Raw genomic sequence first — 16076 nt, 5'->3', positions numbered from 1 at the left:
GTTCAGGAAAATCTTCATACAAAAGATGGAACTTGAGCATCTTAAAGTAAGACTTTTGACACTCATCATCAATCATTGTGTTTTCCTGGATTCTAATTTTTGTGACACTTTTCTCCTGGTTCTCTTCCTACATGTCTTAAAGTTCCTTCTCAGTCTCCTGATATTCATTCAGTTTGTGTCTGCTAACTGTGGGTTCTATGGGCCCTCTCTTCTTCACTCTCTATATTATTTCACTTTCTAATCTCATCAACTCCCATAAATTATCATTTCTATGTAGATGATTCTTAAATCCATTATTTCAATCCTAACCTTTTAATCATCAATCTTATATTTTTAAATATTTAATGAACATTTCACATTGGATACATTGTAAACAGTTTAAAATCAAGACATTCAAATAGAACTCATTATCTTTCCCCAAAAAACCTTCATTCTTCCTAAAAATTTTTTCTTACCATTAAAGGTATAAAGGGAATAAAAGATACAAATGTTTGTTAATTAGATTTAACTCTATGAGCAAAAGTAAGGATAGAGTGCACTTCAGAAATGAGGGAAAAAGAAAAACATTTGAAGACTGAATAGAAGCCTGAAAACACAATATTCTGTACATATTTAACAAAGAAGCAGTGCTTAATATTTTCTGAGAATTTTATCATAAAAATGTATCAGATTGCTATACAATAAATGGTCATATTTTGAATAAATAAGCATATGTACATATACATATATATAATTTCTAATAGAAGTGATTAAAATTTTCAATGGCTAAAAGCAGAAGTTTTAAATTATTTAGAAAATAAATTTATATTGAATAACTAGAAAAGAGTAGATGGAATCTCTAGACAGGTTCCAGTAGGGCTCTTTATCTCCTGTGTGATGCTGAGCAGGTCACTTTCCATTTTAAGGGCCCAATTCGCTTACCTATTAGGTGAAAAACACGGAACAGATACCATCTAGGGTCCTCCCTGACTGTAAATCCCATAGCCTCAGTCCACAGCAAAGAATAGACAAATGATGTATTATGATATTAGAAACTAGCGGCTCAGTTCTCTCCACTTTCTACAAAGCTGCACAGCTTTCCTTGAATACAGGATCTCCTTTGATTTGTCTTACCGGAACATGAAAAAGAAGTCAATTTTACGAAATGCAATGAAGTGATTTCTTTCCTCAAGCCATTCCATGACAGGTATCATTTCTATTTCTTCGTTCTTACCAATTCGAGTAACCTGAAAAATAACATATATTATATATATATATATGTTTTTTTTTTTTGTTTTGTTTTGTTTTTTTTTGCTGAGGCAGTTGGGGTTAAGTGACTTGCCCAGGAAGTGGATTAGGAAATGTTAAGTGTCTGAGACCAGATTTGAACTCAGGTCCTCCTGACTTCAGGGCTGATGCTCTATCCACTGTGCCATCTAGCTCCCCCAAAAAATAATAATTTAAAGAAAATTTAAGGTAAGGAATAAAGGAAATTTAAAGGAAAAAGACAAAATTTTATTTAAAGGAAAATTTAAGTAAAAGGAATACTATTTATTTATGTGGAATTTTAAAAAATTATGAAATAATGAAAGTTTTATGCAATCTTTGGTCTGAAGACTGTATATCTTTTATCATATAACTAATTCCAGTAACTACCAGTATATAGCAAAGAAATGAAAATAAAATAAAATAAATGCCTATTGCAAAAAGTGCTGCTATAAATATTTTGGTTCATAGAGGAACTTTCTTTTTATTGATAATCTCCATGGTAATGGAATTTCTGGTTCAAAAAGATGAATATTTTAGTTATTTTATTGGCATTAATTCCAAATTGCTTTACAAAATGGCTTTATTATTTCATATCTCCACAATAATCTACATTCCACAACCCCTCCAAAATTTACTATTGCCATTTTTGTTAATCTTTGTGAATTTGTAGGTGTGAGATGAAACCACAAAATTTTTTCCAATTTTCATTTCTCTTATTATTAGCAATTTAGAGCATTTTTTGAGTGACTATCAATATTTTACAATTCTTCTTTTAAGAATTGTTTGTCATATCCTTTGACCATATATATTTGAGAAATGACCATTAGTCTCATTTATACAAATATACATATATGTATATGCACAACATATATATCCATGTATGTACATACACACACATATCAGAGAGTTAGAGAGAGAGAATGAATATTTAATATTTTTTTATCTTGGATACCAAACCCTTATTAGAGAAATTTGATACAAATACTGTTTTTCCACTTGACCCCAGCAATTATTATCCTGTGTGTTAATCTTAGCTATGCAGCTTTTTATTAAGCTATATTTTGAGTTTCATGAAATTATTTATCTATTTTATCTTTTGTAATTGCTTTATCACTCTCTTCTACTAAAATTTTTCCTATTTTATACAGAAAAAATTGAGTTAAAAAAATTGGGGTCATCTACCATAAGCTACTTTTTCTTCCCTTTTTCTATTTCATATTCCTCTCAAAACATTCCAAAAAGTATGGTGTTTGTCACATAGTAAGCACTAAATAAATGCTTTATCTAATCTCATTGTCTTTACTGTAGTCTCTGATAAAAATTCCTTACAAAGACCAATCCCTTAATATGAATCTTATGCCTTTCCATTTTCTTTATCAGGCTGTCAGCAATATAATCTTTAATCTTTGATCTGATCTTTCTCTATCCATTGACTCCTCCCCTTCCTTTCACTTATAAAAATGTCAGAATCTCTTCCATTCCTCAACTTTCATTCCATCAACCTCACAAATTATTGTCCTGTGTCTCTCCTTCATTTCTCTGTTATTCCTCCCAATTCCTCCCAAAGAGAACCCAATGGAGTCTCTTTTCTCAAATGACCTCATACTCAGGGCTTCTACTTCTTTTGCTCTCATTTGCATCAGAACTCTTTGTAATTTGACTTCCAATCTCATTGTTCTACTGAAAATCTTTCCCCACAGTTATTGATAATTTCTTGATTGACAAATTAGGAGACTGAGAAGCAATGCCGATTGCCTAGCACTCCTCTTTTCTTGATCTCTCTGCAACATTTGACACTGTTCACTATTTTCTTCTCCTGGATACACTCCAAGGTTTCATGACCTTGTTTTCTTGGTTTTTCTCTTTTTGTTCTGATAGTCCCTTCTCCTTTTTTAGATCTTCATCCTTATCACATTCCCATGCTATAGGAAGCTCTATATCGGATCCTCTTCTCTTTTCTCTCTATACAATTCCAGTGATCTCATATTCATTTGATTTCCAGATAGGTACAGGTACAGATTCAAAGGCCCTGTCTTGCCTCTGAGTTCCAATCCCATATTTTCAACTTCCCATTAGACATTTTGAACTAGATGTCTTGAGGTTATCTCAAACTTGAAATGCCCCAAACATTTCTCTTTATCTTTCCCTTCAAACCTTTCTTTCTACTGGACTTCCTTATCATTATCAAAGGCACCACCAAACAAGTTTCCAAATCCAATGTTTTTCTCACTCTTATTCATTTCCTATAGCAGTGGGGTGTGAAGTTTTTTTTTTCCTATCTTACATCTCTTTTAAATATCTTCTTTGCTCTACTCACACATCTATTCCCTTATTTCAAGCTCTCAATTTTTCATCTAGTTTATGATAGGTAGGCAACAAAAATTTATGGGTTATTATGTGCCCTTAGGCACTGTGCTAAGAACTTATGAGAAAAAGAAAATGAAAAAGATTCTTCAAGAAACTTATGTTCTAATGAAGATAAGGCAATATATATATATATATATATATATATATATATATATATATATAAAAGATAAGGTATCCAAGAAGAATTAGTAAGTACTTAAGCCTAGCACAGTGGCAAAGTCTTTAGATTAAAAAGGGAGGAAATAAAGCAGGGCTAGTCTGGATCTGTTCTCAAAATGAGAGCCCACCTCCCCTCCCAAAGAAACTTATTAATGGGAGAAAGGAAAAACATTGCAGGATAAGAATGTCCCCGGGTATGAGGGCAGATGAATCATGATAGCAAAATATTTCAAATATTCAGCAAACTGGAAAGGAAATTCATCTCCCTACCTTTCCCATCCAATTCAACAACTATGCAGTTGCTAAAATGATTTTCCTAAATCTCTAAGTATGCTACACCTCTCTGCTTAATAAATTAAATTCCAGGATCACAAAGTCCTCTGCTTGGTATTGGTACAATCTTGACCTACTTCCTAGTTTTCTAGTTTTGTCATACTTTCTATATCATATAGTCTAAGAGCCAGTGATATCATTCTGTTTGCCTTTGTGTTGGCTCTCTCCCTCATAGGAAAGTTTTACCTGCTCACCTTGGGAGGTCAGGGATATCTTTCTGTCAAGACTTAACTCATGCCCCTCCCCAATCTGCTTGATCTTTCCCTTTCAGGTTATCTTCCATTTATCCTGCATATATTTTGCATACATATCTATTTTGTATATAATTGTTTTGAAGTTTTAATTTAAAATTTTTTAAATTCAAAATGCCAAGGAATTTTTAGTACATAACATAATAAGCATAACTGCTTGTGATTGACAATATTTATTTTCCAAATGCTTCTATTGTTGCTAGAGTTCTCTAAAAGATAACATTCAGAAATTTGAGTGGATGTCCATCAGTTGGGGAATGGCTGTATAAGTGATGGTATATTGTTGTTCTATAAGAAATAATGAGCAGAAAAGGTGCTCCAAATCACTATTGATCAGAGAAATGCAAATTAAGACTATTCTGAGATACCACTACCCACTTCTCAGATTGGCTAAGATGGAAGGAAAAGATAATGATGAATGTTGGAGTTGTGAATAGATCCAACCATTCTGGAGAGCAATTTGGAACTGTACTCAAAGTTACAAAATGTGCATGCCCTTTGACCCAATAATGTTTCTATTGGGCCTATATCCCAAAGAGATCTTAAAGGAAGGAAAGGGACCTGTATGCCAAATTGTTTGTGGCAGCCCTTTTTGTAGTGGCTAGAAGCTGGAAATTGAGTGGATGCCCATCAATTGGATATACAGGGCTTAAACCTATAATTTAACTATGGCAAAGTTATGTAATGATTGTTACTAATATTTTTTGGAGAAAATCATAATGGTTATGGGGTTGACTTGAAATCAACTTTTTGGGGGTTCGAATCCTTCCTTTCTTGTTTGCTTTAAGTTAATGAATATAGGTTGCCCAAATGTATGGTATGGAGGAGGGCAACCGTAGAGTCATTCAATATTAGTGGTAGTTAATTCTACGGAAGAAACTTCTTGTTTTGATACGAAAGCTTCTCAGATAATGAAGATCATTAAGATAAGCATCTGGGTAGTCTGAGTATCGTGGAGGTATTCCTGAGTGGTGAGGGGAAAAGGTTATATTGACTCCTACAAATATAATAAAGAAATGGATTTTTGCCCATAGATCATTTAGTATGTAGCCCATGAAGAGTGGGAATCAGTGGACGAAGCCTCCTATTACTGCAAAGACAGCGCCCATAGATAGTACGTAATGGAAGCAGGCTACCGCATAGTATGTGTCATGAAGGACAATATCTAGGGATGAGTTAGCAAATATGATTCCTGTTAGACCTCCAATTGTAAAAAGGAAAATGAAGCCCAGTATAGCTGGAGATCATTTAAAGTTCCCCCCGTGTAGTGTAGCCAACCAGCTAAACACTTTAATGCCAGTAGGGATAGTAATAATTATTGTAGTTGATGTGAAATATGCCCGTGTGTCTACATCTAGACCAACAATAAATATGTGGTGAGCTCATACAATGAAGCCTAGGAATCCAATGGATATTATTGCTCACACCATTCCTATGTAACCAAAAGGTTCTTTTTTGCCTGCATAGTATGCAACAATGTGAGATATAATTCCGAAGCCTGGTAGAATTAAAATATGTACTTCTGGGTGGCCAAAGAACCAGAATAGATATTACTATAGGATTGGGTCTCCTCCTCCAGCAGGGTCAAAAAATGTTGTATTAAGATTGCCTGAATAAGTTATGGGATATGAATTTATGGAATACCATTGTTCTGTAAGAAATGACCAGCATGATGATTTCAGAGAGGTCTGGAGAGACTTACATGAACTGATGCTAAGTGAAATGAGCAGAACCAGGAAATCATTATACATGGCAACAAAAAGACTATAAGACGATCAATTCTGATGGACATGGCTCTCTTCAATAATGTGATGACTCAAACCAGTTTCCATTGTTCACTGAAGAAGAGAACCATCTACACCCAGAGAGAGGACTGGGTGTGGACCATAACATATCATTCTCACTCTTTCTATTATTGTTCGCTTGCATTTTTTCTTTCTCAGGCTTTTTTTTCTTCCTTATTGATATGATTTTTTCTTGTGCAGCAAGATAAATATAAATATGTATACATATATTGGATTTAACATATATTGTAACATATTTAACATGTATTGGACTACCTGCCATTTAGGGGATGGAGTAGAGGGAAGGAAGGGAAAATTTGGAACAGAAGGTTTTGCAAAGGTCAGTGTTGTCAAATTACCCTTGCATTTGTTTTGTAAATAAAAAGCTTTTTTAAAAAGTAAGGATGAGCAGCTTGGTTTCAAAAAAGCCTGGAAAGACCTATATGAACTGATGCCAGGTGAGTTGAATAGAACCAGGAGAACATTTTACACAGTAACAAAAAGATTATATGATGATCAGTTGTGACAGAATTGGTTCTTCTTGACATTGAGGTTCAAATCAATTCCAATTGACTTGTGATGGAAAGTGCCAATTTCATCCAGAGCGAGAACTATGGCAAATGAATATGGAATAAAAAATCTTTTTGTTTATTTTTTATTTTGTATTTTTCCCCCTTTGGTCTGATTTTTCTTGCACAACATGGCAAATATGGAACTATGTTTATAAGGACTGCACATATTTAGCCTATATCAGATTGCTTGCTGTCTGCAGAGAGGAGAGATAAGGGAGGGAAGAAGAAAAATTTGGAACACAAGGTTTCACAGAAGTGAATGTTGTTATGTATTTGGAAAAATAAAATACTACTTAAAAAAGACAACAGATTCATCAAATTCAACCATAAAGATAATATTTTCTTAAATTGATTATGAACGCATTAATTGTCCACCAGGATGCTTACCTTTGAGATAAATGAAGCTGTAATAATCCAAAATTCTTGGAGGGTTCTTGCGTCATTTGCAGAAACCACTTGAATATCATATGGATTATAGAGAGCTCTGTATTCATTTCTATTTCTGAGAAGGCCATATACATATTCTCCATCATCTTTTATTTCTAATGAATCCTATTAACAGAAAACATTGTTCTTACTTTGTTTAATTAAAAATAATGCAATTACTTTATAATCAGAAAATTAAATGAAAACAATTAAATCACAAATGTGTTTTTTTCAAGTCTTCAAAAGGTTCATGATTTGACTATTATGGGATGCTTTCTCCACTAATATAGAGGGCAATTCCTCTATGTCTTAAGAAATAGTTATATGAATTCCTGTGGCCAAAAAAATATGTCATCTTCTAGATGCCAGGCATCTAAAGTTAAGTCTTTCTGAAATAAACCCGCAAATCCTTATGAAAGAATTTTTATGAGACTGAGTTCAAATTGGAAGGCTTTCTTAATACCAACGGAATTGTGTATTCTGATGGCATTTCCTTCAAGAATTTTTTGTCTTCATTTTGCCTATCAGATAATTCAGTAGGGCTTTAAAGTAAAAATTATGAAGAACCTAGGAAAAATAAATAGGAAAGATAAGTTGGATTTTCCAATGATATTCAAAGAAGCAATATGGTACAATGAAAAGAAGGTTGAACTGAGAATTAGGCAAATCCTGAATTGGAATCTCCCCTCTAACTTTTACTAGTTGTATGATTTTGGGGAAATAATTTAACTTCCCTGAGGCCTTTCTTTATCGCTAAAATGGAGGTAAACTGCATTAAAGTTCAAATGAGATATTGTTTGGAAAGCACTTTTCTGAACCTTAAATATTATAGAAATGATGTAATAAGACTCTGTGTTGCCCTGATCTTTGTGGGAGTGTGGGGATTATTTTAAGAAAATCCTTGACTCTCAACCCCTCCCAACCTCGAGGAAAATTCCTAAAATGATCCCCACACAGAGTCCTATTCCATCAGAAATACTAACAATTATCATGAAAGCTTTTAAAAAATATTAAGTGGTGTCTGGGCTAATAAAATTCTTATAAAGGTCTTACTACCTTGAATCTATATGACTTTGTCCAAATACCGTAGAAATTCTTTTTCTGTAATACTTGCCCTATTATTAAGAAATTTTTATACTGATACTAGATTTCTGTAGGACTTTTTGTTTTGTTTTGTTTTTGATATTACTCTCTTGGTTCTATTCCTACCTGTCTGATCACTCTTTCCGTTTCCTTTGCCTTGATTTTCATCCATGTCATACCTACAAACTGAAGGTATTCCACAAAATTCTGTCCTTGTTCCTCTTCTATTTTTTCTCTTTTTACTGTGTCACTTATTATCTCTATGCTTATGATTCTTCAATTTATTATCTAGACCTAGTCTCTTTGCTGAAATATAATGCTATATCAACTATGTCTAAGATATTTCAAATTGCATGTTCCATATCTCAAATTAAACATATATATAACTTGCACTTATTACTTTCCATCAACATGCAACCCCCTCACAAATTTCCTAATTATTGGTGAAGATATCACCATCTTCCCAGTGACTCAAATGTATAACCTCAATGTAAACCTCTACTCCTTATTCTTATTCATCCTATCTATCCAAATAGTGACTAATTCTTTTTTTTTTTTGCTATATCTCTCACATTATGTTCTTTTCCTTCTACTCACACAACCATCACTGTATTTCAGCCCCTTATCCCTTCTTCTCAGGCTTATCTCTCTCATTTATAAGGAATATGAGAAAATAGTCATTGAGTATTGTGAATTTTTTCTTTAAACTTCACACTCACATTGCCTTTCCTACATATATAGCTAGCAAAAGAAATAAAATCCAAGTCAAAATAACTTTGCAATTTTAACATTGATTATCCAAAACTGAATAAAAATAGTATAAATATATAAATAGTACAAATAAAAATACCATAAATGGAGTCTTCAGACGAACATCTTTAGTTTTTTTAATTGCAAACCCACGTGTTGTAAATTCAGTTTTCCATTTCAGCTTCTCTCTTAGTCTTAAAATATTTCTTACAAGATTATCATCCTTTGGTACTAATATCAAAATATTAAACAAAGCATCATATATAAGTCCCATATCCGAACATTAAATTATCAAAATCTCTGCAATGGCACAACAAATAACTGCATACAGAAAATATTTAAACACAAATCTTACAAATCTAAATACTGTAATAAGAGAAAATTTACTTGAAGCAATGTTACTATAAAAGAGAAAGGAAGTATCTTAAAACCTAGTCACATGGTAGCTAATCATAATACCTTTATTTCTTAAAAAGCTCAAAGATCTAATTTCACAATTATATGTGGGGGTTATAGTCATATGCCATTACTTTATATTAAAATATAAAGAGTAAACATAATATGCTATGTCATGGGGCAACTAGATAGCACAGTGCATAGTACAGTACCTCTGGAGTTAGGAAAACTCATCTTCCTAAATTCAAATCTGCCCTTAGACATTGACTAGCTGTGTGACTCTGGGCAAATCACTTAGTTCTCTTTGTCTTAATTTCCCCATCTGTGAAATGAGTCAGGGAAGGAAAGAGTAAACCACTCTATTATTTTTGCCAAGAAAACCCCAAATGGGCTCACAAAGAACTGGACATGACTGAAAAAAATTATAACACTCTAATACACACATATATGTACATATAAAATATCTACAAGTGTCTTGAAGATAATAATCAAAGCCTTATGCTTGAATCTCTTCTCTGTTAATATTCGTTCTGCACCATGTTATCCAACCTATTGTAGAAGCATCACAAAAATGGGGATGGCAACCATGATCAAAATAGGAATTTAAAGGAACAGAACTGATAAAGTAGGGGAAGGGAAGGAGAGGTGAAAAGCATTCTATATTAAAGAAACAGGAACTTTTGAGCGAATCTAAGAAACAGACAACATAAGAAAGTACATTTAGATAAATATCAGCAGGAAAATGAAGTTATATTTTCATAGCATCTCATTTTAGGTTATCTATAAAGAAAGAAAACAGACCAAAAAGTTTCAGAAAAAAACCATAAAGCTAGGGTAGAGTCATAATATTTCAGTTAATTACTTGGACGTTATTTTCGTGATTCATCCTAATTTGTTCTGTGAATTGGATTTAAATGAAATGGAGTTGGGCAAAGTTAGACACTGTCACTCTCTTCTCCAGGATCATTGAAGATCAGTGGTGGCTAGACAAAAGTCAAGATGACAGATGACACTCAGGATGCAGTGGATGACCATGGCTTTTCTAAATTAAGGTGTTTTCCAGGTCTCAGTTTGTTTGAGGAAGCCTCCATTCAAAAACTAAGGATTAATATGAACTGAAACAAAAGAAAGCCTACTTGACCATCAGAAAATTATCTATCTGGGAGAGGGAAGATTCTAAGACTTTCTGGACAAACAGAAAAAAAAAATTGTATTTACACTCATTCTAAGATATCATTCCTAAACAATAAACAACAGACCACTGGGCTGGGTCTATTATTGCATTCAATTGAAAGCCAGTCATTTGGGTTTAAAGGCTTAGTCAAGTAGTTTCATTTAAATCTCAATGGACTTTTTAAAAAACCTATTTTTTAAGAGCTATATTTCCAGAAGTTTTAAAAGAAATTGCACAGGACAAAAAAGCAAATTGTCCCAAAATTTTGAAAAATAAATAAAAATTAATATATGAATATATATATATATATATATAAACAACCTAGCCTCCAAACCCCACAAAATCTTACAAAATGTAAGTGACCAAAAATTGTTGCTGTTGTTGTTTGTCCTTCATTCTGGAAATGTAGTGAAAAGAAATTTGCCTAAAGACTTGTAAAGTTGACCAAAAAAGTCTTTAAGTTCGAATGGCAGGGGTGATTAGAAAATGGATTGTATATATATGCCAAGCCAAATATCACAGAAAATAGCAGATAAAATGTGGGGAACAATCTGGGGAAAAGATTGTTCATGGAAAGGCCCAGTAATTCATATGAGGTATTAATATTCCTCCCCATTTTCTTTCTTTCTTTTTTTTTTAACTTTTTACTTTCAATATTTATACTTGGATAATTTTTGACATTCATCCGTACAAAACCCTGTGTTCTAATTTTTTTTTCCCTCCCTCCCCCCTTGTCCCCTCCCCCAGTCGGCAAGTGATCCAATATATGTTAAATATGTGCAATTCCTCTATATGTATTTCCACAAATTTCCACAAGAAAAATCAGATCAAAAAAGAAAAAAAGAGAAAACAAAAAGCAGGCCAACAACAAAAAGAGTGAAAATACTATGTTGTAATCCATACTCAGTTCCCACAGTCCTCTTTCTGGGTGTAGATGGCTCTCTTCATCACAAGACCATCGGAACTGATCTTGTTATGCCTCAGTTTCCCTGAATTGTAATATCTCAATTTCCCTGCCTCAGATTCTCTGAATTGTTCTGCCTAAGTTTCCCTGGTAACAACTCCCCCTTCCTGGCCATTAGGACTGAGATAATTAGGGCTGCAGAGCTCTGGCATTCTAAAGAGCCATAAAACTCCAGAAAGCTTATCTCAAACCTCTGGTTATCTTCTGCCTCAGATTTCCTGTGTCTTGCTTGGCCATCTTCTTCACTCCAACCTGTCAGTTTCTGAGAGGGAGAAATTGTCAACCTGAAAACTCCCTTCATGGCATTCCTGAGATATCAGGAGTTTTCTCTTAGCTTTTATGTGTTAAATATTGTGTAGTCAGTGTTTGTGACTTGTCTGTCTGATGTGTTGATTTAAGGAGCTCTGTTAACTTTTAAGAACAATGATTAAGAAATTTAGCAATTGGTCATTTCAATGTTGCAAAGATGCTTCGAATAAAACAGAAATGCTTGTGATTTTTAACCTTTTATTGGAAGCTTCTGAGTTACCATTTGGTTTATACACACACACACACACACACACACACACACACACACACACACACATATATATATATATATATCCATACACACACACACATATTAAAGTGGCTCTCAGAAGCTTGCAAACATCTACTTAGACAGGAAGATGAAAGATAAGCTGTGAACTTTCTAGGATGAATCTCTTACCATTATCTATATAAAGTCATGAAAAATAACTGTTTAAGACTCATCTGAAGCTTTGGTTAATGAGATTTGTTATTTGAGGTAAAATTTTGTGGGCCTATAACTAATATTATTTGGGAGTTTTAAACCTCCACCATCTGAAAGTTAGTGGGACAATTACCTGAACTAAAACTGAGTTAAAACTATTTTATCCTGTGGCATGTATGTGCTGAAGAATCTGTTTTGACTAATTCTATTATGTTATAGCCATGTCCTTGCTTTTTCCTCTTATGGCTGATTTCTATGATCAGAGCAAATAGTCAATAGAAATCATTAATACAATTCAAATATATAATAACTTGCTGTTATCAATCTGACTATATGTAGTCATTATATCCTGAATTATTAGGTAAATGAGTATTTAGCCTGGTCATCTGTTAGTTACTAGATATTTGTGTCTGTAGGTATTCGGGTCTTTAAAGGTTTCAAAATAATGAGAGGACAATTGACATAATTGTCTGTGAGATCTAACTGCTGTTTTGTTTACTGGGACTAAAGCTGACACATCTTTTTTATTTGTCTGTCCTGTGATTCAAATGTTTCCTTACATGGGAAGCTGCTGGCCAGTCTATATTGGCTTTTCTTCATTTTGTAGCAGTTCTTGCAAACCAGTCTTTTTATCCCAGACTATTCTAACCTTTATTTGTTAGATTTGTTTTCTGTTCTAGATTTTGGTCAAGTTTCAGCTGTACCTTCTGGGACCTAGATCAGCCCATTGGATGCTTTCACACCACCACACATTCTTCCCTGGAAGAGGAGTCAACTCTTCACCAATTCTCAGCAGGAAGCAATTTCAGAAGAGACCATCGCCCCTACCCCTAATGGACTTTGAGCCTCAGTGATTTGGGGGGAACTAAAAGTGGTTGATGAATAACTGCTAAATTCTGACTGGATCACTTATTATTGTGTGTTTAGGATTTAGAATGAAAAATGTTGGGTTAAAATTTGGGTAACTGTTGCTGTAAAGGATGCTTATAGTAATGTTTCTGCATTATCTAGTTGATTACAATGTTCCCTTCAGAACATGTAATTATTTGAGGGATCTTTGGATAAGTTCCAGGGTAGAAAAGCCCTACTGAACTAGTCTATTATGTATAGGAATTTTAATTCACTTTCAAGACTTATTATGTGAAGTGGCTACTTGACAATTGGAGCTCTATTTACTTTCCCTTGGATGATTCCTACTATTAAACAAAAGGGGAGGATTAGAGAAAAGGAACCAGGAAAGTTGTTGATTTTCCCCAAAAACACTTGAAAAAATGGGAACCCCTAGTGCCACTAGTTTCCTATTCATCTGGCCTCAGGCACTTCTGTCCCTCCTAATCCACCAGTTCATATTGGAAGCCTTTCCAGCAATTTTTTTTCATCTTTACTCCTTGTTTGGTTTATTATTTGTAACCCCAGCTGGATTATGATTACTGGTTCTGCTTTAACTTTGAACCCCCTTATTCTGTTGGAATTGCCCTGGGAGATTCAGTTTCTGGGACCATTTTCTGATTAACTGTTCTTGGCAACAACCAGAAATCACCCTTGGAAATCTCCAAAGTATAGGACCTGTCTTGTGACTGACAATCTCTCTGATCCACTTCTCCAGTTCCTTAATTAACATTTCAGCATCCTGAAAGGACTTTGCAGTTTGGTATCAGGCCTCTGAAGGTTCATGGTTTGGTGAGGGACTAACTACATGTGCATACTCCCACACTCTGCCCAGTAATCCAGATCCTTTCTGCATCCTAGTAGTAGCTCCTGCCTGGTCTTCTGGGCAGGGACAGGTAAAGCAATTTCGGGCCTCACCCTTCCCCCTCTTGGGGTCTGTAACAGCCATGTGGTACCCTTCTTAGAGGGTCTAGCACAACTGCCTTAGACACTGCTGCTTCCTCTGCAAGCAGAGGCTGACTTGAGTGCACAACGACTGTAGACCTAATTCACATTGAATTGTCCATCTCAAACTGGATTCCCTGGCTGAGATAGTGCTCCAAAACTGCAGAGGTCCTGACATGCTTGCAAGAGGGAAGCTTCTGTGCCACCCTAAATAAGGAATGCTTTTTAACAACTCTGGGGTTAACAGGGAGAGACTTGCCCTCTCTGTAGGTCCTTGCATTTTTAAAAATTTTATTTTGGTTTATCTGCTCTAGGTAGAGTCAATCAAAATCATGGTGCTGAGATTCGCCAAGAATATTCAGGAGAGAGAGTGTGGAGTGTTATGCCTCAGTTTCTCTTAATTGTAATGCCTCAGTTTTCCTGAATTTTTCCGCCTGAGTTTCCCTAATGGTAATCCTCCCCACCCCCCGGCCATTAGGACTGAAATAATTAGGGCTGCAGAGCTCTGGCCACTCTGGCATTCCTCATAAAACTCCAGATAGTTTATCCCAAATACCTAGATGGCACCCTCTATCTTTCTGGCTCAGACTTCCTGTCTCCTGCTTTCAACCCCCAACCTATCAGAATTAAAAAGTTATGGTCCTTCCTGGAATTTCCACTCATCCAGTGCTCTGTCTCCCTCTTGGCTTTGTTTCTCTGATCACTGGAGTCCCATAAAAGTTTCCGTAATTACTTGCTAGATGCTTTGAGACAAGAGTCTGATCCAGTCAGCTGACTATGGTCCAACTTTTCCACTATTAAAATATTAAAAACCCCTAACCTCTGTCTTCCCTCAGTTTCTTCAGCATTACATGAGGAGCTCATAGTATAATGGGGGAGACAACAGGAAAATGGCTTTGTATAAATAAGAAATAAACTGGATAAAGTGAAGATAATCAAAAGAGGAAAGGCATTAGAATTAAGGAATATTGAGATATTCATACAGTCATTAACTGCTAAGAAGGGTATTTATCTGAAATTACATACTTGTTGGATCATATAGAATGCGGTTTGCAAAATCTTTCTTCAGATAATCAAGTACTTTCTTCCTGTCTTCTTTTATTTTTTCCTTCTTCTCAAAATCTGATTTTTTAGAAACGATATGCTCACTTACATAGTATTCAGTAGAATATGAAATGAAAAATCTTACTAATTAAATATGTAGCATATGATGTTTAGACATCATCCCACAAGTCAACAGCAAATTATGAGGTGAGATTATTTTAAGAGTTCTCTATTCTTTTTTGCATTTAAAAATATTTTTCATGTAAAAATACTTTTTATAAATTAATCTCCTCATATCCCTCCCCATTAAGCAACATTATCTTTTAAAACTCCTCAATACATATTTATATAATTTGACAAAAACAAATTCCCATTTTAGCCATGCCTAATAATTTATATCTCTTTTTGCATTTTAAGTTCATTACTTCTATATCAAGAGGTGAGTGACAAGTTTCACCTTTATTCTTTTGAACCTGTAGTTTATCATTGGGTTGATCAGACTTCTAAAGCTTTCCTTTTATAGAAAGTAGTGGTAGTATCATTATATAAGTTGTTTTCCTAGTTCTGTTCACTTCACTCTGCATCCGTTCATAAAGATCTTTCCAATTTCCTCTCAAATTGTCCAATTCATCATTTCTCATTGCACAGTAATATTCTACTATATTCAACATTTCACAATTTGTTTAGCCATTCCCTAATAGAAGAAATAATCCTTTCTTCTGCTGGTAGTACCCTTGATTAATTACAATTATATTGGTTCACTTCAAGGCCATAAATCTTTGGGTCAGAGATTATTATTGGAAGGAACCTCAAGAAGTCACTTATTTTAACTTGGCCCATTTTCTAGATGAGTAAATTGAAGCTCAGGAAGATTAACTGAACATCAGAGAAAGTTATTTTCAAAAATGATAGTATAATTTACTTTAAGAATGGAGATATGATGAAAGACATGGATTTGA

General features: G+C 34.2%; 1 protein-coding gene across 1 annotated transcript in view; it reads right to left on the bottom strand.

Moving 5' to 3' along the window:
* The window catches only part of DNAH14 (dynein axonemal heavy chain 14), a 386173-nt gene that overhangs the window by 333529 nt on the left and 36568 nt on the right, over positions 1-16076 (bottom strand). Inside the window, exons 5-8 of the mRNA XM_051996560.1 lie at positions 15100-15195; positions 9074-9204; positions 7102-7266; positions 1114-1226 (exon numbers count right to left, since the gene is read on the bottom strand). Coding sequence (XP_051852520.1) covers positions 1114-1226; positions 7102-7266; positions 9074-9204; positions 15100-15195 — 505 coding nt within the window. The remainder of the gene's footprint in view (positions 1-1113; positions 1227-7101; positions 7267-9073; positions 9205-15099; positions 15196-16076) is intronic.

The sequence above is a fragment of the Antechinus flavipes genome, chromosome 4, assembly GCF_016432865.1.
Source record: "Antechinus flavipes isolate AdamAnt ecotype Samford, QLD, Australia chromosome 4, AdamAnt_v2, whole genome shotgun sequence".
Lineage (NCBI taxonomy): Eukaryota > Metazoa > Chordata > Mammalia > Dasyuromorphia > Dasyuridae > Antechinus > Antechinus flavipes.
The sequence above is the reverse complement of the archived record's forward strand: the minus strand, read 5'-3'. Positions and strand labels throughout refer to the sequence as shown.